Source organism: Pseudophryne corroboree, chromosome 3 (assembly GCF_028390025.1).
Source record: "Pseudophryne corroboree isolate aPseCor3 chromosome 3, aPseCor3.hap2, whole genome shotgun sequence".
NCBI classification, from domain to species: Eukaryota; Metazoa; Chordata; class Amphibia; order Anura; family Myobatrachidae; genus Pseudophryne; species Pseudophryne corroboree.
The window spans coordinates 537,029,666-537,055,920 of NC_086446.1; the positions used below are offsets into that span (position 1 = coordinate 537,029,666).

A 26,255-nucleotide genomic window follows, 5' to 3' on the forward strand; every position below is an offset into this window, starting at 1 on the left:
TTTCCATAATGTCCCTTTTAGTATCTTCATGCTTCTGTATTTTATGAAAATGTACTTCATTATTTTCTGTACTATATTATGCTATGTATCTGTTAAGCGCCTTGGGTCCTATTGGAGAAAGAGCGCTATATAAATAAAATTATTATTATTATTATTAATTATTATTATTGTCTCAGTGTACAAAATGCTTAACCAACAGCAGACACACATGCAGACACTTCTGTTTGAAGGGGTTGTCTGCTTTTGCGGCTTGCCCCACAGTGATCTGACTCCACCCCTCCCCCAATGTTTGTACATTGCCTATCTTAATATTATTTATTTATTACCAGTTATTTATATAGCACACACATATTCCGCAGCAGGGGGATGTGGCTGCCGGCAGGAATGGAGGGATCGCAGCAGGTATCAGAAATATCTGCTGTGGTCCCTCCTACATACATTCCAGAGCTACTTAATATTTGGAGCTAACCCCCCCCCCCCCCCCCAACAGGTGTTTTCAGGGGATATAGCAGCAAATATTGTTTGATAAATGGGCCCCTTTTAACAACAATGCTCCCCATCCAACACAGGTATATAAACCTAACATAATACAGAATAAGAAATATGCAAAATGCAGCTGGATGACAGAGACTTTTATGGTGCAATTTGTTGCAAGAGAGAAATACACTCTATTCATGGTTTATAGCCAACACTCTTACTGTGCATTCAGCAATTTAGAAAATAACTGTTCCAGGTAAAATAATAATAGTAATACAGGGGATAAAGCATTTAGAAAATAATAACTAAGTGTAAACTGGAGAGCCTCAATGAGCTACAAAAATGCTTGAAGATCCATAACAACACAGGGGCCTGTTCAATCCTTCTCAATAGCTCCTATGTGTGTTCCTACAGTTTCTTACGTTATATTATTAAGAGTCACAAGAAAAAGGTAAACAGGAGGGGAAGAGATTAGAAGACAATGTGCAATTTCGCTCATTAATACAATCACATCAGCTCTGACAATGGGATATTTATCACCATGCCATCGGAGAGAGCTTCTCGCTCTGTGATGCGCATCTGTCTAATGATTCGAGGGGACCGCTTAATGAGTAGCGTCTGTCCTCTGCCTGTGATGCTTCAATGCCTGTAAACTCCTTCCCTCTTTGGGAAAGAAGTGATCATCTGTCCACGTTAACCGTAGGCAGGCTAAGCTGCACACCGTATGACCAAATCCTGGTTGGAAACCAAGTAGTAAGGAATTAAGAATCTGACCTAAAAGAACGGAAGGTAGAAGCTGTAACACATGAGTTGGCAAGCATAATAATCCATATCTGGGTCTTCTACGCTTTCCGCTAGCCCTAGAATGTGTATTGTCAAATAGATGCTGAGACTATCATCATTTCAAAATCGATATATTGTTGAATCACAATGTAAAGTGTCACTATTATCAAAAATAACTGCTTCTCCTGTTGTTATAAGAACTCACAGTGTGAATAGTGTAATTAAGAAAAGAGCTTCTATTATGTAGGCAAGTCATATTTATTTTGAAAGGCTACGATATTCTCATCCCGCATGTTGAGCCTGATGCAGAGATGTACAGAACTGCACATTGCACGCAATGGCTGTGTAATAATAGGCTGATGCCGCAGGAGACGCGTTGTGTAAATAGACGCCTTTTGCTGGATTCTCTGATCCACTGCAGCGTCCAAAAACGCAGATCCTCTGTGTGAACATTGGCCACGTGAGTAACCCTCAGGTTACTCAGGATATTCTGCAATATCAGACTGCTGGGGCAAGTGGCGTGCAGCTGCATCCACGGACTCAGCCACTTGCATCAGCATGGTGAGAAAATGGGGCTAACATGCACACGTTTTCTGTAACGCTGGCCGTCGCTGCCCCCAACCGGCTGCAGCATGTCAATAACGCTGCGGGTTGGGGGTCATTGTGAACGTCATCACAGAAACAGATCTGCACATGGGCAGGTCTGTAAGTATTGGGTTTGCATACATCTCTGAATTAGACAGGGACAGCTCTTCAATCCCACTATCTCAACAGACTTGATGGTAAGTAGTTAACAGATCTAGATACAGTATATCCTCTTTCAAGGGCAGCATGAGTCTCCAACCAAGCAGAGTAATTTGTAGACCCTCAAGGGAACATGTGGTGAGGATATGACAGACATACGGGAAGATGCAAAGTAACTATGTAACGGGTATAACTTGCCCCAGAGAGGTTCCATCACTTGCCTCATTAGCAGACCCAGCTGAGAGGGCGAGTGGGTGAGGGCACTTTTAACCCATGTACTCTGTTCATGATAAACGCACGAGCTAACCAGACACATTATCATAAATCTGCAGATTCTCACTGCATCCACATTAAACTTAATTATATTAGTAATATGACTAATGGAAACAGCAAGTCACAGAGTTACTGACTCAGGCTACGTTCCTCCATCTAAGACGTTTTGTTTGAATGCAATACATGTGAAACAAAGGAAAACATAGCAGTTAATTCCTACAGTTTGTTGTGCAACCATTTATGTAGTCCAAATTCCTATCTTTTGAAAGCATTACCCTACTAACCGGATACTTGTGGGAGACTAGTTAGGGCCGACATAAGTAACAGACAATAGTACATAAGGAACATGCTCCAGCACTGGGCAAATTAACTTTTGTTGGCTGGGACACAGACTTTCTTTGTAAGCATAGTGATGTCAACATGGGTGGTGGGAAAGAAGGACATTTGCTTTAGGTGCCAAAAAACTTTGGTAAGCACAGAGAATAGTGTATTCTTACTTTTAATTGCTGACATAATGGACCATGGGGAAATATGTAATTCATCAACACACATTCAATGCAGGATAGATGCATTAAAAAAAACAAATACACAAATGTCATTTCTCCAAGTGGTATGTTGTTCTGGCCTTGAACTAACAAGCCTGCTTATTTTACCTGTGCAATTAAATCACTTGAAATATAATCTCATTATTGATGGATTTACCAAAGTATGCAGGATTGCAAAGGGTTAAATAAAGGAGATGAGATTACAGTTGCTCGCCTTCTGAAGAGCTATATCTGCTGTTTTTGGTGCTGGCAACTACTGCTCCAGACTAATGTGTACCTGCCTTATCTGTGGCTTGTCAGCCTAGCTGTGATTTCCAAGCTGGCACCTCTCAGCATGACTTATTATGTTCAGGCCCTGAACTTCAGGGGTCCAGGTTATAAATAGAGAGGATTAACAGTAAGAGAATAAAGTATACGTATTTAGACACCTCACTATGTATATGTATAGTCTGTGTGGTGTCTGAGTGTGTCTTTCAAGTTCTGCCAGAGACTAACAAGACACAATATATGTAGCAGGGGGTTCACCCAACTAGTGACCCAGTTCATCTCTTTCCTGCCAGCCCCAGAGTCTCTGACAACATTGAAAAGCAAGCTGATCTTTTTCTGTTAAATATAGTAAGCACAGATCTTTACAATGCTCAGGTCTTTTTCAAGACTTTTTGGAAAGTCAGAATGCACAAGGTGAGAAACACTTGGGCCACGTAGTCTGCTATCATGGTGAATTTTATTTGACTGAAATACTAATAATAATATGACTAAAACATTGGAAAACAAGGCAGTTGGGTTTCTGAACATTTTCTGTGAGGTGCAACTGCACTTATTAAATAGAAATGTACACAAATGTATATTATGATATTGAAGTGGGGAGCTGGCTGATCTAAACTGGGATGTGAACAAGTATTCTGATCCATTCTGAACCTTGTAGGCTTGGCAACCACTCTCATGTCACCACTTTTCTTGGACAGCAAGGGACAGAAACCAGCCAACCCTCCATTCACATAGGTGTTGTTATTCAACAGTGGAACAGTGGTTAGCATCGTTCTCACAGTGAAAGGGTCATCGGTTCAATTCTTACCAGAGCCCTATCTGTGTGGAGGTGGTTGGCAGGGGTTCTCCAATTTCCTCCTACACACTAAAGGCATGCTGATAAGTAAATTGTCTGAATTAACCCTACATGTTTGGTTGAAAATATATATTGTAAGCTGATGTGAATGATGAACTATTCTCTGTACAATGCTGGGCAATATGTAGGTGCTATATAATTAACTGTCAATGAACGCAGTCCAGCATCCAGAGGCACTAGAGCAAGCTGAAGGCTGTCCAAAGAGTTAATAGCACATGTAGATCTCATTTCTTTCAAGGGCACAGCTAGTATTCAACCAAGCAAAGTAATCTGTGTCCCTGCAGGGGAACATATGGTGAAGATGTGATAGACACAGAAGATGATGCGGAATAATCTGAAGAATTATGCTCACCAGCCTCTCATACTGCAAGATGTCCCACATCTTGTACCTGATATCTCCCTCATTTCATTCACATACATAATAAAGGGCCAAACTTAAAATTGTTCACAGTAAAGCCTCATTTCTATTTATGATATATCATTTATCCAGACGATTATGTAATATATTGCACATAACTGTTAAACTCCTTCCCTGCCAGAGGGGACAGCCACTCATCACTCTATAATCCTCTATTTGTTGCACGTGCCTTAACTTTTATACGTGTTATGCATTTCAAACAGAAGTGATCTTGGAGACCTTGTAACCTTGTACGAGGGAACCGATTCATTTCTGCCAACTGAAAAATCTTATCCAGCCCCAAATGTACAAATTTTATTTTTTCACCCAGAGGAAGGTCAGCTTTGTATCTTGCAGGCTTTAAATTGTACTTTTAGCCTATTGTAGAGCAGAAAATCCTGTTTTAAACACTGAAAGAAGATAGCGCGGGCCTGGCCAAGGAGGCCTGCAGGAATAACTTATGCTCATGGAAGAAGATGGCTTCAGAAGTGTGTAAAGTTATTTGAAAAGTTAAGAGACAAAGGACATGCACTGTTTGGGTAACTGGGCAGACAAAGTTCTTACCATGTAAGATGTTCATGTGTACTAATTCTGCTGCCTTAGATGACACCTGGAATGGTACACCACCTGTCCCATATATGTAACATTAAACTTGAATATATATTAGATCTACTAACAAGGAAGCATCTACCAATCCAATTTTGCAGGAAGGAAATGACCAGCATTGGAATTCCCTGTATTTGCTGCTACCTGTGATAACAGTCTAATTTCACTGGCTCCTGAGCAAAACTTCAGGCACATGGTGTCCGAGGAACCAGTAGGGAAGATGTAGCATGTTGTTATTGAGTAGAGGGGTCTATATCTGAAGACCCTAGTAGTAGCTGACACCTGGTGCAGTGGCAATAAATACAGGATATATGTTGCCATATCACATCATACTGCCTGTATCTCCTATCCAACAATGTAGATCTCATATACCAGCAGGGATATTATAATGGAAGCTAGGTATATTCCAGCACTTAGAGTGTTACAGCTTGCTATATCTGTTCCATGCCAAGGACGAGTGACTAATTGCGCCCGGCCGGGTCCTGAACGGTGAGATTTCTAGGCAGTGCAGCCAAAGCTCAACACGCTGTTGACAGGGTGATTAAATACCATATGTTGCCTGGGGCACAGCACTGCAAACAGTGTGACAGCGTTTATCCCCGGGTACTACCTAGAAATGCACCACCCCATCATCCGGAAATTCCCCTATCATTAAGTTATGCACTGGAGCTCAGGAGGAGTCACTGGGTTTGTCGGAAGCAGAGACTAGACTCAGATGCCAGAGAGACTGAGATCAATGCACACTGCTGGAAGATAAATATAAACGTAAAACCAGCTGTTCCACTGCCTCCTCTAACCATTAGCAAAGACCTAACTAAACAACACTTGGTGATAATGGCATCCAGGTTATATTGTGTCCCTCCCCCAACCTGTACCACAAGTAAGTAATCAGTCAGTAAACCGTCAGTAATCAGCTCGCTCCTAGCATGGGGCTGTTGCAAGTTTTCAATGGTTGTGGTTAGAGATGCACCAAGCAGCATTGTTGCATCTAAAGACACACAAAGTGGTAGTCCCAGTCAGTGCCGGCGCTACGCACTCAGCAGCTCCTGCAAAGCAGGGAGGCGCCGAGCCTGAGAGGCGCTCTCCCCGCTCTGCTACTCTGCTGAACTCTGCAGCTCGTGCTGGCTGCCGCTGCGCCTGTCAGGCAAGCAGCGGCACTGACAGCGTGAAGCATGGCTTCATCGCAGCTGCCCGACCCCAGCAGTGTCCCAAGTCAAGCCAGCGTTCCACACACGCAAGCCCCGGAGGGAGAGACAGCAACTAGATCCACGCCTGGAGCTGCGGCCACAGCAGGGACCAGCCATGCCTTTTCACTGCACGCGGTATGTGTAGACGCCGAGCACCCCTCAATCCCACAACAGTTTAGGGAGTGGGGAAAAGGGACTGTAGTGAGTACCTGCTGAGCGTTTTAACCCTAGACCACCAGGTGAAACATAGCTATAAGAAAATTTAAATAAACTAACCAATTTAAACGCAATTCAATAGGCATAAATAGAACCACACAAATTATATGTAGGGTAATATATATATATATATATATATACATATATATATATATAATATATATATATATAAGGTATGTCAGACAGACAGCGGCACTCAGAGGCGATATAGAAGAAAAACGGTGCGTTTATTACATCACTTCAATCCATCCGTTTCCGGACCATACAGTCCCTCTGTCAAGGTGATACAGGGTACACCTTGTATGCACTGTTTTTCTTCTACATTGTCTCCGAGTGCCGCTGCCTATCTGACATACCTTCTACAGATTTTTTCCAGATGGCATCGGAGCAATTACCTAGACAGCAAGGGTGAGTGGCGATTCAATTTGCTCTATATATATATATATATATATATATATATATATATATATATATATACTGTATATATATATATATACATATATACATATGCAGGGCCGTAATTAGTGGTGTGCTAGCAGTGCCCAGCACACAGTGCATCTGCACAGTGGGCGTGGGACCACCAATAGCACCCGCATTGCCGCCGCCACAGTAGTATTGTTCGGGCATCAGCTTGGCAGCTGCAGTGCCCAGCTACTTGCCACATAGGTAGCTGGGTAGCACTGCAGCTTTCCATCCCTCGTTAGACTCGGCCTCTGGGCTTCCCCTTCTATGTCTGCAGTGTTTGGGTGGGAGGAGGCTGATGGAAGGCAGCTGCTTTAGGAGCAAACATAAGTTTAAAAAAGCACACACACAGTCAGTCTTTCTCTCCCCCCGTGGCGTAATGTAAAAGACTACCTGGCATAATATGTATAAGCGGCATTACAACTGTGGGCTGTGGGCTTTATCTGTATAAGAGGCACAGCTACTGTGGGCATTATGTGTAAGGAGCACTACTACTGTGGTCATTATGTGTAAAGAGCACTACAACTGTGGGCATTATGTGTATAAGCGGCGCTACTACTGTGGGCATCATGTGTAAGGGGCACTAGTACTGTGGTCATTATGTGTGTAAGGGGCACTACAACTGTGGGCATTATGTGTATAAGCGGCGCTACTACTGTGGGCATCATGTGTAAGGGGCACTAATGTGCGCATTGTGTATAAGGGGTACTATTTTGGGCATTGTGAATGATGGACACTACTATATGGTGTAATGTGTATCAGGGGTACTGTGTGCAGTGTAATGTGAATAAGATTGTGCTACTGTGTGGGTACTTTGTATTGGGGGTACTGTTGTGTGACCATACCCCTTCGTTGTGAGACCACACAAATTTGGTGTGCACTATTCCTTTATTAAATATGGGAGGGCGCAAATTTCTAGTTTGCAGGGGGGCGCCGAACACCCTAGCACCGGCCCTGGTCCCAGTTCCTGCACACTTGTACATCAGGGGAAGGGCTTTTATTAGCATTAGCCTAAAGTCGCAGGTGCAGTGGTTGCAGTAGCATGCAACTCAAGATCAGCCACTTTCCATACAATGTGCTATTGCTACAGCTAGGGCTGCACTCTTTTCTCCAATCACCACAATAGTTACAAACATCATTACTGGGGTTTCCCTGTAAAACAGCGGAGAGCGTCTCTGGCCTCAGTAGCAGTAAAGCATTACACAAAACTGTCAGTAAAATATGTCATGCTGGGCACCAGTTTTCATGTTCCTTTTTCTTTAAGCCATCTGCAGCTTACTTGCTATCCAGTATATAAACATTTTACATCCACTGTATGGTGTTGTTTTAGGATTAGTCTGTGCCATTTTTCATCCACAACAGCTCTAAATGTCCTTCATTATTTGTGTATTCCATTCCTCTGTTTTGATCCCTACCAAGCATTCAATATATCTGAGTGGGATATTGTGTTACTGTGGCTGTCCCTCGAGACTGTGTCTTACAGTACCATAGAGAGAAATACATTTGCAAATCCCAGTGTGACCGTGCTCTTCCTTCTTTCCGACATCTCCCCACAGAATATCACAATCTAACCACCATTTAGGTTTTGCGCTGCCTGGATAAAGTTTCACTTTGCACCCTATTCTCATATAAAGTGTGCATGAGATTCCAATAAAGTACTCACCACTGTCAATTACAAAAAATCAGCCTCCTCTCCCCCAAAAACACTGCATTGGCATCATTTAAGCTTAAAATAAAGAATTGTACAGTTACCTGTATGTTAAAAATAGAACAGATCATTTGTAGTTGACATTCCTCTACACCAAGCTACAAGACCATGGGCCAATTGTAATAGAGTGAGAGTTTCAGAAAGTGAAAGATTTGATAAGGTTTTTCAGTTTTTTTTTTTTTTAAACATCAATAATTTTTATTCAATTTTTTGTTTTGCAAAACAGGGGTACAGAAAGAAGAAGAGGGAGGGAGGGGGAGGAGGCAGTAAATACATAAATGAGACAACATGTATACATATACATACAGTTCAAAATCAATCAAACATATGTATCAGAAAAACTACAATGGACGTAAAACAGTAAGAAATACAGAATAAAAGAAAGCAGAGGCGGCACTGAGCTCACAATAATACAAATTGCAACCTTGAGCACGGAGCAATCCCAAACTCAGGAAGAGGGAGTCTCCATCCGGGGGAGAGGTATGCGGGTGAATGTCCGGGGAGGGTGAACGCAGTACCAGGTTTGCTCCTTCACCCTCCGTGACAAAGAGAAGCTAGGGCTTCCAGCGTACTAGAGGGGACTTGGCAGAAAGGGAGCAAGGCATATACTCAGTCTCCATCAAAAAGTGCATCTGAATTTTGTGTATGACCTTCATTAAAGGGGGGGTATGGGTTGTTTCCAATTCTGGGCTAAGGCCGCACGGGCTGCGAGGCAGATATGACATAAAACATATTGTAAATGAGCACCCACGGAACGCGGATAGGCATTCAGTAAAGCTATAAGGGGGGAGGGAGACAGGTTGAGTTCAAGCACTTTATTAATTAGCCCAAACACCTCAACCCAGTGCAATTTAATAAGGGGACAGGTCCAAAAAATATGGAAAAGGTGTCCTACCTCACCGCATAAACGCCAACAAAACTTCGAGCATGCAGGCCAAATCGTGTGCAACCTATCAGGTGTGAGATATAGTCTATGCAGCAACTTGACGTGCATCTCGGAATGATTTCGGCATTTAGAGATTGCAAAGGACGACATCAAAATGTTTTGCCATTGAGAGTCGGTTAGGGTACAGCCAATATCCGTCTCCCACCTGATTTGGGCTCTAGTTTTAAGAACGGGAATCAAAGTCAGTAATGTTTTGTACCAGAAAGAGATCTCACCTGTAGAGATATCTTTAGAAAGGCGGCCTAGGACCTGTGAAATAGGAGGGGCAGTGGGGTGGGGGCAAGGTGAAGGCTGTTCCACCAATGTTGTACTTGATAGTATCTGAGCCTCTCAGAGTCAGGTAAGGCAAAGCGTTCTTGAATGTCAGAGAAGGAGCTAAGCATGGACTCATGGAACAGATCTCCCAGGAGACCAATCCCCCTAGAACGCCAACCTGCCAAATTGAGATTGGGATTCAGTTTTTTTTAAAAGTGGCAATCATTTACACTGCAAAACCAGGTTGATCTTGATGTGTAAATGATTGCCACTTTAAAAAAAACTGAAAAACCTTACCAAATCTCTCACGTTCTTAAACTCTCACTCTATTACATTTGGCCCCAGGTTTTAGTTTAAACTTCTCATTTCCATAGATAGTAACAAGTACTCAGATCACAGATATCAGCAAAGGAGTCAGTTGAAATACATTCACTCAAAAGTTCAACCATTTCTGAAAACAATCCATAATTATTTTTTTCTCGATATACTGTTAAACCAGAAAAAGTCTGCAACTACTTTCACTGTCATGAGTGCATTAGATAGATGTTGCCATAAATAGAAGAAGCTTAATTTCTAAATAAAATGTCATTAAATGCTGTGGAAACTTGTAATACCAAAGCTATAACAAATTATGCATAGTTGTACATTTTATAGGGCAATTATACTCTAACGACCCAAAGAGATTACAACTTATGTCAAGATTCTAAACACAAAATCGCACAGAAACGTTAAAGTGAACTCTACCTTTTTAGACTATATGGAATACAACAGACTACAGAGGATACATATCGTATATATATATATATATATATATGGTTTATATACATATATTTTTTTGGTCAGTGCTTAAGAAAGAATAAGCAAAGCAGGCTACAAGGGTACGCAAATATTGAATCAGTTCAAAGATCAAAGTTTGTTTGAAAAAACCACAGAGCAAACAAATAGCTCCGGTAGCATAAAGGGAGAAAAGCAAAGGAATTATTTATAATACTATTTTAGTTTAGACTATGCCTGGAGGTTATTCCACAAAATTGGCTACCATTTCCTGTAATTCTGAAATCCTACAATTCTGCCAAACCCCTTGGCATGAGATACTATTACTGCAACTTGTAGATTTGCTAGAACCAAAACCATATGATGTACCAGTGCCCAGCAGATATGACAACATTTGTGAATGACAGGGATTTGCTTAATAAGATAACTATAGCTTTGTATATCTATGGCACCATCAGACTGCAGATGGTCAGCTAATGGTCAGCTAATATGGCCAGGGCCAGCTTTTCCTTCTGTGTCATGTCATCAGAGGAGCTGAGAAAGGGGGGGGGGTCAAGGCCGAGGCCTATCAGGATGGCATAACTGCACCTCCAAGATGGTGTGGCCTTGTCAACTTCATCAGACAGCCCCAATATTCAGATTTTCTTGCCAACACCCGTCTCTACTGCCACAGCTGGCCGAACTCTTGGTAGACCTGCATTGCATTGTGTCATTATCTCATCAATATGCAGCACTACTTAATATGTCAGTAGTTTATAAATAAAAGATGACATTAATAATAACAATGATGATGCAGAAATTCAGTGATTAAAGTGTGCCTTGTCGCCTGCCCATAGCTATTCATAAATGCATCTTCAACATCAATCGTGCCCATTGAATTGCAGTAATACTGAGGGCTCTGCAGGAGACGTCAGTCTGAATATCAGACTTTACTACTTGTGACTTAAAGGGAATCGATGCTCCCTGATCTAAGGCGTGGAAGCAGCAGGGCACACTCATACATAGAGACGTCACCAAATGGATGCTAGTGTGAAATGATTGGCCAACACCCAGGGCAGTAGGGAGCCTGGCTGAGCCCAGGTACTTTTCAAGGGGTGTGGTCTAATCACAGGAGGTGTGGTCATGCACCCTTAGAAAAAAATACAGAAAATAACAGTACTTTAAGCAACTCCCTGGCCACATTGCAGCCCAGCACACAGCAGCGTGTACTGGGCTGAGGAGAAGAGCTGCAGTTGCTGCTGCCAGGTCTGGTAGAAAGGGGAGAAGCCGGGGCCCCCGCTGGCCCCCTCCATCAGAAAACCTGGGCCTGGGTAATTAGTACCTTTTTCCCTCTACGCGCTATTGCCCACACCCATTCATATGATACCTCCTTCGTCAGGGTATTTTTAAGTTACAACCTGTTATTGTGATTATCTATACCCCCTGTTGGGTGTCACTGTCAATATATATTTTTTGATGTGAATTGTAATATGTCACCATTACTATGAATGCCCTTTCTTAGAAATCCCAGAGCCCGTTGACTGTTTTTCCATGCCCCTTTTCAATAGTAACTGCCCTATTTTTAAGTTACAGTAGAACTCACGGTCTTTAAAGAGGTCTTTGGCTGAGGTGTTGTTATGCACACCAGTGCCAGCAGGAATGTACTGGTGTCTGAACGGAGAGGGATGCAAAACAAATGAACTCACAGACAGACTGGGGAATATGACATTACATACATAGAAGGTGATAGGGTAACAAAATAAACACAAAGTGAACAGAGAAGCCCAAAGGCTAAGAAACTGGGTGTCTCCCTAGTATTAGGAATGCTCAGATGGAAAGAAGCGAGATGTTGTGATTTAATACGTAGAGAACCCGAAATGCTGTTGCTAAGGGCAACAGCAAAACCCTAAAGGGTTACCAACGGGTGTGGCAGTAAACTCCTTGGTCAGAGATGGAATAATAGACACAAGGAGAGTCTCCACAATACTAGTCCTCACTTGCAGTGCACTGGTTCAGCTTACTGCCACTAAACTGACACCTGAACACCTTGCACAGTGAGAAAGGATTTTGGCAGGCAAGTCTGAGAATACAGCCGCAAACTTGCTAGGTTCACAGAGTAGCAAAAGAACCCCAGCAGGTTAAACGACTGACTCCAGTCTTACTGCTAGGTCTGGATTGGCAGAGTGTAATACCAAATCCCAAGGCCTATTTGCAGTAAGCAACAAACAAATACAAAGTTTACACAGTACTAGCTAGCTTTCAGGAACTGACTAACCAACAAAGATTCAGCAGCATCTGCCTAACCTGAGAAGAGGGTTTATATAACAGGTGCTGTCCACGCCCCACTCAGACCTCACAGACTGTGAGCACAAAAACCAGCACCGGATCCCCTGCCGTGCACAGAGCCTGTAACCACTGCACAGCAAAAGACCCGAACCGGAGTATCAGCTACGCTCAGGTTACTCCGCTAGCACTTGTCTCCCGGTTGCCATGACAACGTGGCAGCACAGAGCAGGAGACCCTAACAGGTGTCCTTTAACTATAATATGTTTTTTCTTTCAGTCCCCAAGAAGAGAATTAATCTTTCGTTGGTGTCAATAAAAACTAGCTATCACAGGTTTGACATCAAATATTTTACTATGATACCAAACTGCGTTTAGATGACAGAGAACCTAGCTGTCTGTACACATTGGCACTGGTACACCTATTGCAGTATAAATTATTATTAATGGGTGGAAGTGAAAGGTTTAAATTTGGGATCTGGAAAACTATAATTGACCAAGGAATTCACAGTATGCATTGCTGCTATTATCTTCTAGAGAAAATACAATAATTAATTAAAGTTGGAATAGAAACAACATAGACTGTTGATCTATTTTCTTACTAGTTCTGCATGTAATCATACCTCCCAACTTTACAGTTCACTAAAGAGGGACACACGCTGCGCGCTCCAGAAAAATGGGAGTGGTCTAATGAAAGGGGGCGTGGCTTCGCGGAGGACCCGCGATCGCGAGCCACGCCCCCTTTTAGTCACTGATGGGGCATGCCCAGCGCTGTGTGAGCCGCTGGCATGCCCCCTCTCCCTCTGAATCCAGTGCATGCGCACAGCGTCTATTCACCGCTGCTCTGCTAAGCAGGGCAGCGAGACACAGAGACTCCCAACTGCCCCCCCCCCCACCGCGGGACACTGCGGCCCGCAAGTGGGACAGCGGGACAGTCCCGCAAAAATCGGGACAGTTGGGAGGTATGTGTAATTATATCCTCTTCCATAGCACAAATAATTTGCCACACTGTGGACCTTATATATTGGGCGGTATTCAAATGATATATCACGCCCAATCTCCTTTATAAAATGATCCCCGTTATCGTGCATATTGTGCCCATAGTAATCAAGTTTAGCCGTGTAAAAGGTTGGGTGCCTCGTTACTCCTGGGGTAGCTAGCTGAAATGACGATACCATGCCCCCGAGGGCAGAAACAGAGTGGGTATGGAAGGGGTAAAAAAAATTGAATACCACCCATTGACTGCTGATGACTTCTAATGTATGGCTGCTGGTGCATAGAACACATGGCAGAAGCCTAACAATATTTCTGCCCATCTTGTGATCAATTCACTGGCAAAGCTACAGAGTGACAGACTTGCCAGCCATACAGCATGCCAGGCTGGCCGTAGACATTCACAGGTGTACTGGCAGTTGCTTGTGGTGATTTAGGATCATATTGTAAACCATCCTGCAGTAAAACTGGCGTGAGAAACAATGGACAGGGGCCAAAGTTCTACCTTAAATTTATTAGGACGATTCAGTTTCATAGCCCTGACATATAAAAGCTGACTGTAGATAAAGAGCAAAATACTAGTTTCCAACACATTCTCAAGACCCCAATGCTTCCCTTTTATAGGCATGTCTGAATGATTCTGCTTCTCACTCTGTTACAGCATATATCAGACCTGCGTGGCAAGAATGAACAGATTTACCCAACTGCTGGTGGACCACAGCCGAGGACCCTTGTCAATAAGCAGTGCATAAATGGTCACAGTTTCATCATCTGACAATGCAACTTAAACCTAATTATCCAACAACTTAAACAGACATCTGCAGCAAAGCAACAGCACCCAGTGTCGGACTGGGGCATGAAGGGCCCACCGTGGAAATACGTGGGGCCCATGTTAAGGGATGTGGCCAGTCTCCAGAGGGGGTGTGGCCAGCTGCCACAGAGGCTTGGCTAACCATTAGAGAGTGCATGGTTTGGGCCTCTTAATAAATATATATATAGTAAATGTTTGTAGTGCATGCATGATAATGTATCAAATAAATAACTGCAATGAACTGTAGAAAATACACCATAGCCCTGTGCAGTCTAAGGTAACATATGAATAATGTATAATTCAACTGCATAGTCTGGAACCTGATCTCTAGAAGTGGAGGTGGCCCCCTTCCCCGGCAGTAGGGCCCGCCGGTGGTGTACCCTGTACTCCTGTGGGCCAGTCCAACCCTGACAGCACCTACAGTATATGAAGTAGCAGTTTTACAACCACTGGTTGTGTTGTAAACTGCGAAAACTGCTTTGATAATAGGGCATAGGATGCGCCTTCCACCATCAGCAGGACACATTTGCTGAGATGCAAGAGATCAGTGCTTTCCAAGGCAGAAGTTGGTCCCACCCTTATGACGATACTGAACATTAATTGTTCCTTAACTGGCTGATTATTAAAGTTGCTCTAATTCCAGAGTTTGATAAAGTATACCTTAGGTGACTGTTGATAACTGAGGTGTGAAGGGTGTGCTTAAGGCAATTGTATAGATGCTACTGATACCTACTTTCTACGGTTAAGGGGGGTACTCACGGAGCGATCGCTGCTTAAAATCTAAGCAATCTGACTAGATTGCTTAGATTTTAAGCACGATCGCTCCGTGTGTAGCCCCCTCAGCGATAGCGATGCACGGCCCCGCACATCGCTATCGCTGCTGCTAGATTGGCCTGCATGCAGGCCAATCTAGCGGGTCGCTCACTTCACCCGCTGGGTGAAGTGAGCGCCCCCCCCGTCTCCCCCCGCGCGCTCAGCACAGATCGCGCTGTGCTGAGCGCCGGGAGAGATGTGTGCTGAGCGGTTCGCCCAGCACACATCTCTCTGCCATCGGCCAGTGAGTACTGGCCTTTAGTTTCAGGTTTAATGGATATGTCCTGGGAAATGTCCTTTTTTCTCACCACACAAAACCATTCCTACAGTATTATTGTGCATGTTAGATGCAATTCGTATTACCTATTGTTATGCTCTGCGGTTTAGGAGGTAATATTTTTAAAATACAAATTGCCAACACTATTACATTCAGTAAACATGACATGATGGTGATCCAGAGACACATAAGCTGTGAGTATGCACTGTCTGATCCTTAAGTGTACCTGGAAAATATTTAAAAATATTCCTTCCTTCAGGTGGAAATGAAGTGTTAGTGTTATTTATGTCCCCAAGTGTCAGTGTCCCATCGTCTGGGATCCCTGAGTGTCAGTTCCCAATAGAATGTATTGCGTATCTCAAAATTAGGGATCCTAGAAACAGATTTTGGAACTCTAGTTGGGGATCTGTCACAGTGATTGTGCACCTCTGGTCTAAGAAGGGTTATCTACCACAAAGTGCTAGGAGAAGGTGTGTTGAGGAAGACATAGCGTTGTACTGGAGACATGCTCTTGAGATGTATACCCGACTCTTGGCAGCATGCATTTTATAAACCCATGTTTTGGCTGAAACTTAAATGAAAGCAGCAATATCCAGGGGCGGACTTAGGGGTGAAGGCGCCCCTAAGCACAACAGTAATGGCCGCCCCCCCCTACACCTTATTTTATTATTTTAATTAATTGGTTATAAGATTTAATTTGATTATAGGCAATTGTATAGATTAATAAAAAATCCACTATGACATTTTGTTTATTACTGTATGTATACATATTTACTAAGTAGGACAGCTTACAGGGGCAGTATGGGCATGTCCTACCCATTTACACTCCTTTCAAGATGGCATATGGTACAGTACAGTGGAAATATTTTGCAGTTACTGGTACATTTCGGGCTGACAATACCAACAGAACCATCCAAGTGCCGCCCGCAAATAAGTGCCCCCCCTCCTAGGTACGTACCTCACGTGCCTAATGGGAAATTTGCCACTTGCAATATCTCATAGACATTTTTTCCTCATTTCAATAGCAAATTACTTTTAAGCATACATCTGATCATTCGCCATGATAAAATCACTATCACTGGCCGGTGACTCTCAGGGGTAAATTTACTAAGATGGGAGTTCTATGTAAAATGGGATGTTGCCCATAGCAACAAATCAGATTCTACTTCTGATTTATCTAGCACCTTCTAGAAGATAATACCTGGAATCTGATTGGTTGCTATGGGCAACATCCCATCTTAAATAGAACTCCCATCTTAGTACATTTACCCCTCAGCTGGAAAGCTTTGTTACTTCTCACTGTTGTGTACTGTGCAGGAAGCCTTTGTGGTCATGTGATGGCAGAAGAAGGGGGCGATTTTACAGTACATCAATAGACTGAGCTCAAAGGGGCATTCCAAGGCCTCTCTGCTCCCTACATGATATACCATGTGACTGTAGTTGCCATAGTAGTCACTGTTCAAAATATGCATTTCTTTAAAGCATTACTAGACACAAAGGACACATTTTGATCATTGTATTGCTGCTTTGAATAGAGGAACACCATATACAGCAATGCTGTACATCAGGGGTGGGGAACCTCCAGCCCGCGGGCCGTATAAGGCCCGCAAAGCCGTTTGGTCCGGCCCACCCGCTCCTCTCAGTGAGACACGCCGCCGCACAGTCTGGCGGCAGCGTGTCTCAGCTGTCACCACACACGGAGGAGAGCGCGGCTATTGTAGGTCGGCGGCGGCGTGTAGTACTTGAAACCAGCCGCCGGTTCGTGAGCCAATCAGAGCTCGCAGACCGGCAGCCAATCAGGAGCCGCGGCTGCCATCCGCGAGCTCTGATTGGCTCTCGAACCGACGGCTGGTTTCAAGTCTTACACGCCGCCGCCCAACATAGCCGCGCTCTCCTCTGTGTACCCGCCGAAAGGAGCGGTAAGCGGGACGCGGGGGGGGGGGCATCTGTATACCTGGCACTGTGGGGTCATCTGTATACCTGGCACTGTGGGGGCATCTGTATACCTGGCACTGTGGGGGCATCTCTATACCTGGCACTGTGGGGGCATCTGTATACCTGGCACTGTGAGGGGCATTTGTATACCTGGCACTGTGGGGGCATCTGTATACCTGGCACTGTGGGGGCATCTGTATACCTGGCACTGTGAGGGGCATCTGTATACCTGGCACTGTGGGGGCATCTGTATACCTGGCACTGTGGGGGCATCTGTATACCTGGCACTGTGAGGGGCATTTGTATACCTGGCACTGTGGGAGCATCTGTATACCTGGCACTGTGGGGTCATTTGTATACCTGGCACTGTGGGGGCATTTGTATACCTGGCACTGTGGGGGCATCTGTATACCTGGCACTGTGAGGGGCATCTGTATACCTGGCACTGTGGGGGCATCTGTATACCTGGCACTGTGGGGGCATCTGTTTGCCTGGTACTGTGGGGGCATCTGTTTGCCTGGCACTGTGGGGGCATTTGTATGCCTGGCACTGTGGGGGCATCTGTATACCTGGCACTGTGAGGGACATTTGTATACCTGGCACTGTGGGGGCAATTGTGGATCTGGCACTGCACTATTGGGGGCATATGTGTATCACGTCCCATTTTAACTGACCACACCCATTTTTTTGGCACACGCGGGGGCAGACTTGTATGGCCCCCGAAGGATTTTATAAGTATCCAAATGGCCCTCGGTAGAAAAAAGGTTCCCCACCCCTGCTGTACATCATTTCCCAAACAAGTTGGCCTCTTGGCTATTACACACAGCCCTAAACTAATCAGAACTCTCTCTGAAACTTGAACAATGCAAGCAAGACTGGGAGTCTTGTATGAAACTTTCTTTCTGCAAAACACATACATCTTAATGTATCTTTCCCAAGCATAACAAGGATGAAGAGAGCCAGAGATTATTGGCAACAGTTTATCAGTCTCACATGTTTGCGATGACCCCAGAAACAGACTTTTCCAGTAGAAATTATTTATTGGCCAATGTGTTCTTTAACAGTTACTGCTGGATAAATCAGAGTGCACACAGGTGGCATTTAACTTGCTCCTCAATCATGCCACGCACCAATTTGCTCATGTCTATATTATCTGCCAAATGATTGCCCACATGAGTTATATGCTGTAGCTGAAAACATCCTAATGAAATTGCTAACTAGGCTGGGTATCAGGTTGATAGATCTATAGTAAAAAGATAGCCAATACGTCGACCCCATATTATTATTATTATTATTATTACATTTTATTTATAAGGCGCCACAACTGTTTCGCAGCACCGTACAAAGGACAGCACAGGGAGACAAAACTTAGCATTACAGTAAATAAATAACAGAAATAGAGTACAGATAACAAAGAGCACCACAATTCTCAGAACATAATACAGCTAAGATGTAAGTAGCGAGGGAGTAATCATCGTACTACTTGGAGCTGGCGGCCATAGATAGAGATGAGCCTTTACCAGCAGGAGAAAAAGCGGGTAAAGATGGTCGCTGAGTAGGGGAGAGCTGCGAGTGAAATGTGTAGAGAAAAGGGCTTTGACAACAAGAGGAAAGAGGGCCCTGCTCTGAAGAGCTAACAATCTAGTGGGAAGGGGCGACAGACAAATGACATGAGGTGCAAGCAAGCGGGAGGCAGCCTGATGGCAGTATGTAAGCAAAGCAGAGATGTTCAAGGCATGAGGCAGGGGGATGGAGGAGCGGCCTCATATGGTCGACATTCAAACTTTGACAGGGTCAAAAGGTCAACAGGTAAAAGGTAGACAGTGCATTAGGTTGACATGGTCAATGGTCATATGGTGATTTTTTTTTTTACATTTTTCTTCCTCGTGGATTACGACTGGGAATGGTAACCTGTCCTGAGCGGTGCGGTGCGAGGCACCTTGCCCGCAGCGTGGCGAGCAAACTGAGCAAGTGAGGGTACATGTTTCCACTAATTTGGCTCAGATATGGTGAAACATACAAAATGACACAAAAAAAAAAGAAACCTTGTGTCAACCATTTTTATGTCAACCTTTTCTACTGTCTACCTTTTCCATGTCATCATTTTGACCTTTTGCATCTTGACTATTTGGGGTCGACCTATGGACCATCTGTCTTTCTATCGTAGACCTATTGAACCACACCCACTAAGCTGCACCCCCAGGAATCTCAGACACAACAAGAGTCACAGTAACACAAATTAAAAGTCCAAACTATATTTTACAAGTTATATTTGTATTGAATAGAGCCAAAAAGTGTTTTAAAGGGGGTGCATAACCTGTGTGGCTGATTGAGTGGCGGAAACAGTGGCAACGTCAGACGCAAGCAGCTGATGTGTACAGTCTGCACATGCATCTAAGTCGCACAGAGCATGCATTCCGATGATTACCACTCAAAAACCCATATTGAGATTGCATGCAGAGAGATGTAATTTTGGTGGGTGTTTCTGGTGGTAACAGGAGGTGGGTAGCCAGACGCGGTTAGCAACTGCATATAACAAAACAGACAGACATCTGTGATTCCATGGGGCTGGAGCAATCTTTGATGGTACGTCTTAATATGCACAGCAATGGATTAGCACCTCCACCATGAGCATTTCAGCAGGAAGACAATAGGGCATGGCATAATCATAAAGACGTAGTGGTGGCTGGCCCCTTCCCTAAAACCCCCATTATACTCAAACTGTGTCCACCAGACTAATTATATCCTATCCTTCCCAAGTAGCCTACCCATTGCTCTCTTCCTAGGGAATTTCTCTGTCTTTGTTAGATATTGCAGCATTTACAGCAATATTACTTGTGCCATTTACAATTTACAAATCGCTTGTCTGACCAGTATAAGTATTATTGTAATAAATTTAGAAAGTGCCAACTTCCCTGGCAGCAGTGCACATTGTAAGCAGTATGTAGAGGAATTACTGCAGTTACAAGACTTTATGACACTTAGGGCCTAATTCAGACCTGATTGCAGCAGCAAATTTGTTAGCAGCTGGGCAAAACCATGTGCACTGCGGGGAGGGGGGGGGGGCAATTTAGATTTCAGTTTGAACACACCCCACCCAAAGCTAACTCTCTCTGCACATGTTATATCTGCCCCCTCCCCACCCCCTGCAGTGCACATGGTTTTGCCCAGCTGCTAACAAATTTGCTGCTGCAATGGGTATAGGTCATTAGGTCAACAAGATTTAGGTCGACATGGTCATTAGGTCGACATGAACAAGGTGGACATGGGAAAAGGTCGACATGAGTTTTTTTAAACTTTGTGTCGTTTTCTTCGTAAAGTAACGGGGAACCCCAATTAGTGCACCGTGTCCCCTGGCATGGCCCTCGCTCCGCTACCGCTGCGCTCGGCACAGGTTACCATTCCCAATTGTAGTCCACGTGGATCGTAAAGAATGAAAAAGTTAAAAAAATATAAAAAATTTGAAAAACTCATGTCAACATTTTTCCATGTCAACCTTGTTCATGTCGACCTAATGACCATGTCGACCTAGTGCATGTCGACCAATAGCGGTCGACCTAATGACTGTAGACCTAAGTCTTGATGACCTAATGATCGTAAGCCCTATGATCAGGTCTGAATTAGGCCCTTAGAAGGAGACTTCGGAAACAATATGTACAGTATGAGAAACTCACTTGTAAGATCACTCAATTTAAAAATGGTCAAAGATCTGCAAAATGATGTGCTAAAGACTTGGGGCTTGTAAACATATATGTGCAAGGAAAATGGGCAATAACACAATGTGCACCTTCTTAATGTGTTTAGAATCCATTGCGCTATTACTAATACAATGAGGAATAGGTCATCCCATATTCTATCATTTTAAATCAAAAAAGGTGGGAAGAAACCGCTAAGAAACCATTCATCTAACTTTAATGTGATTTTCAGGCATCTGTTGGCGGTTGCAGCGCGCACTAACAGTGGAGAGGTAGGAACGAGCTCTAATGTTTACGTGCAGTACTGTACCTGCCTAATTAAAAATATGGATTGCTGCCAAGGATGAATTTCCATCACCAGATCAACAAAACATATGTATGCTTTTCTATTTGGAAAACTCATAGCAAAGGACAATTAAATATTATCAGGATTCACAGTAAATGTATATTTTGAAATTTCAGTTTCTTTGATCTTTTAATTAAAGCAGTTTTACTTTGCACACAGAGTAACCTATATTTCTATACAGTAGTTGCTGTGTGAGATTGCTTTGCCTGTATTTCATTGCATTGTGATATGGAATGCATCAGACAAGTACAAGCCATAACTCATACACAAAGATTTACAGTGCTCTCATTGCGTGTGGAGCATGGAGAAGCAGAAATAGACAAGGGAGGTAATGCAGAGTAATATACACTAATGAAAAACACAAAAGCTCAGCATAGACTGTGGTCCACGCACAGTCTCTTCAGACTCCATTCACGGGTGCTTTTAGAACTCCTATTCTTGATTAGAAGCTCCTGATTTTTAAGTTGCATTTAACTTATGACAAGATGTTTACAAAATATAAATTATGCAAACGTTTAGAGGATCAGCACACAAGTTCAAATCTGGGACCCAAACTTTCATTCATTTTTGTGTACTGAGTGAGCGCCTTGCGCTTGGCATAGCAAATGTAATGCTCATACTGATGGACATAGCTGTAGTAACACCTTATACCCATTGACTCCCTATTACAAACATATTTACGTTGGGGTCGGCTTCAGGGTGTAGTATGGTTTGCCGGCGGTCGGGGTCCCGGCAACCAGCATACCGGCAACCAGCATACCGACCGCCAGCATACTGACAGCTGGGTGAGCACAAATGAGCCCCTTGCGAGCTCGCTGCGCTCGCCACGCAATCTATTCTCCCTCCAGGGGGTCGTGGACCCCCAAGAGGGAGAAAAGATGTCGGTATGCCGGCGGTCGGGATTCCGGTGCTGGTATGCTGGTCGCCGGGACCCCGACTGCCGGCAACCTGAAGACCACCCCGGCTTCACATTACCCCAGACAACCCAGTATGTATGTACCCCAAATATAAAACCACACTGCATTAGAAGTAACATTGTGCAGACAAAGCTCAAATATAGAGCTCTGGTTAAAGAATATGTTATAAAATCTTTGGGGCAGATGTACTTAGCCTTAGAGAATGATACAATGGAGAGATAAAGTACCAGCCAACCAGCTACTAAGTGCCATTTTTACACACAGTCTGTAACACAGGGGTCTATTTACTAAGCATTGGACAGAGATAAAGTGGACGGAGATAAAGTATCAGCCAATCAAACTGTCATTTTTCAAACCCAGCCAGTAACATAGCAGTTAGCAGCTGATTGGCTGGTACCTTATCTATGACCACTTTATCTCCGCACAAGGCTTAGTAAATAGACCCCACAGTCTGTTAGGAGCTGAGTGGCTGGTACTTTATTTCTCTCTCCACTTAAATACTCTCGAATGCTTAGTAAATCTCTTCTACCATACAAGATATTCACAACGACATACTCTTTCTCTCTGCATTACTGAGTTTGCAGAATTAGACCACATATGTATCCCATAATGCACCCCAGTCAGCATATGGATAGCCTAATACTGTGTCCATATATAGCATTTGTTTCATTGTGCCTAACACATTACACAGGACATGTGGATTATTTAAAATAATAACAAAATCACTGACTTCATTCTTTCTGAATCCAGCAGCCTGGTTTAAAGACAATGAGTAAATTAACCCCTTAAATGTTGGAAACACAAAGATGTTCACAGGTTGTTTTGTCTGTGAGAACATATTCATTTACTGATGGAGACAAACAATATTAACCCCTGTAAAGCCAGAGGTCCTTTGCAGTCAATAGTATCATGAAAAAAGGCTACTAACTAGACTTGAACGTGGGTTTAGTAACTGTTACTGGTTCAGTGGTGGCTCCAAACTTCATCAGTGGGGGATAGAAGGAGCAGATAGATACCCACAGTTACGCTCCTGCTCTCCTGTACTGTGTAGCAATGTGGAAACTGTATATAGAGTATGTTCAGAATACCAATGACACGCTGAGCGAGATACTGAGACAAGACACTTGGCGACTGAGAGTTTATCTGTACATTGCCCTGTCTGCAAACAGGTGCAGCACACACCTATACTACAAAAGAGAAGATAGATAGATAATCACACAAATGTTACATTTGTATGGTCTACACTTAATTCACAAGACATATTTGCACTAGGCATTGCAGTAGTGAAAGTGTTACACTGCCTAGAAATTGCCTGAGCTTCATAAGTAATAACTCAGACACACACACCTGTACCCTTGCTCCATCATTACATTCTATTATAACCCCTGCCTAAATAATCCATATTGTATAAGGATCTATACTACCAAGTATACCGGTCATGATACATGAAATAGTTTAGTGATAGAGATGGGAATGTGCAAGGTGAAATACCTCCCAGCGATCATTACGCTGTGAAACCACACACACCCTCCTCACTTCCCAGGGTACCAACCTTGAGCCCAGGCTAGACACAGCATCTCCAAAACTGCCATCCATATCCAGGTCTGCAAGTATTTTCCTGACATTCTTCCCGTTGTAATCCTGAGTGCGGCTCCCAGGAGATTAGGGTGAGTAAACCCTCTGACAAGGGGTTTGCACTTAGGGTGTCTGCTGCTCCCCCAAATCCCAAGCTGCTTCCACTGCAATAAGGTGATGTCTGAAACCACTGCACATGGAGATGAAGAAATCTGAGTCCTGTCAGATTCCTGGGTTCACGCAAATCCCCAGATCAGATGAGTGAAGTTTTACGCAGAGTCCTGTTCCAAGCCCTATACCCTGCAGCCTGAGCTCTTCAGGAGAAAGTTTATGAGCCCCGTTAGCCTGGGTGGGCAATGCATTAGGGTGGTGAGGCGGATCTGCGTGTCCTTGTAGCTCTCTGACGGGTTGTGAGGGAAGCCTCCTGCAAGGCTCTGTCCTTTCTCTCCACTTGCTTGTTCCTTGCCTGCTTCTAGCTAGCCTGCTGCTCCATGGATGGTGAGCAGGGGAATGCTGCTGCTGAAGCCAAAGGGAGCTAGGATAAGGAGGAGGGAGAGAGGGAATGAGACGGGAGGAGGGATGCCTGGAGTGCATCAGTGAGTATTGCCACCTAGTGGCCACTCTGTGGCATCGTAGCAAAACTCAAGTACAGTATTCAGCAGTTCGTGCGCAATGAATGAGTAGGTATGAGGATAGAAGGACCAGCAGAACTCACAGTAGGTGATTGTGTTATTCAGCAATACATGAAAACTAACATTATTCATTTGTTCAATTCCTGCTTTCTTAAGTTAGTGAATTTATGTTTTAAAACTTTTTTTTCTGCCGCAGCCAATTTTTAATAGTAGGAACGCAGGGACAGTGGCGTATCTATACTGGGTGCAGTGTGTGCGGTGCACAAGGGTTCAGGGGGCCAACACCGCACACCCTGCACTCATCTTATAAATACTTACCTCTCCAGAGTTCCCCGCCTGCGGTGCATCTCTCCTGAAATCTCCGGTAAATGGAGAAGTGGACATTTTTCTGGAGATTTGCGCATGCGCAGTAAGAAAATCTCTGGGAAAATGGCCACCACGCATGTGCAATAGAGTCTGTGACCCTCTAATGCTCAGACTCTATTACGTTGACAGGCGCCGGCTGCAGAGGAGGGGGCCCCGATGGAAGAGGTTGAACACGGGCCTCCTCCTCTGTTAAAACGCCCTTGTGCAGGGACATGTGCATTCCCCACTCTCCCCTTGTTATATGCGCAAAGGGGTATGTAGCTCACTGCAAAGACCTGTGCCACTGTGTGGCGCTTGGAGTGCGTATCACCATCAAGGGGAGATTACAGCCTCCCTGTATGGTCCGGGTATGGGGTAACAACTAAAATGACCTGGACCATATGGGGATGCTTTGATCTCTCCCTCTCCCTGGTGAAAGCTGGCATGTACATACACCCTTCCTCCTCCTGCAGGCCACCTGTAAAGAACAATATTAACATAGCATGAACACCATACCAACCGCCACCAGGTGTGTGGGGCATAGACCATAGGGCTTGTTGTTGCTCGGTGTGGGGGATCCCACTTTTTGTGAGGAGATGACACTTTCCGAGGTACTCCAGCCCTGGGCTGACCAGTTTGGGGTGTGGTTAATGTGATGGCAGGGGGACTCCACACTGTGTGCCCGCTGCTATGGCATTATCCACCTGGTCAGTTTAGCCTGAAGCTGGTTGTTGGAAAATAAAATAGGGGGAACCCCACGCTGACTTTTTACCCCTTATGCCATTAACATATCAGGCTCAGGGGTCCAGGGCTGGTTACTGATTTTGGGGTGAGGGGCTTCACTTTTTTTTTTATAATATGGGAAACTCCCCTATCCCAGTCTCCCAGCCATGATGATGTTAAACATTCTCACCCCCCTTTCAACAATGTTATTAAGAAATTCCTTTCCCCCACCGCATTATCATTAATCCCCGTCCCCCACAGCCAAATTCATTTTTTCAGCAGATGTACATTGGATGTCTGCTGAAAATTGGACAAGTGTGTATGCATGGATTGGATGTAGAATCTGTGGCCAGGCCTGCAGCAGTATTATATAAACAGTCTGATCGAAATAGAGTCTGATTTCCAAAGGATTGGACAAGTGTCTACCCAGTTTTCC

At 44.1% G+C, this 26,255-nt stretch overlaps 1 protein-coding gene across 4 annotated transcripts in view; it reads right to left on the reverse strand.

Annotated features, from left to right (window-relative positions):
• The window catches only part of SDK2 (sidekick cell adhesion molecule 2), a 1,024,610-nt gene extending 999,960 nt beyond the window's left edge, over window positions 1–24,650 (reverse strand). For all 4 annotated transcript variants that reach the window (XM_063961173.1, XM_063961172.1, XM_063961171.1 and 1 more), the window contains exon 1: window positions 24,097–24,650. In XM_063961173.1, the coding sequence (XP_063817243.1) occupies window positions 24,097–24,169 (73 nt within the window). In that variant the 5' untranslated portion in view covers window positions 24,170–24,650. The remainder of the gene's footprint in view (window positions 1–24,096) is intronic.
• Between the last annotated feature and the right edge of the window lie 1,605 nt (window positions 24,651–26,255).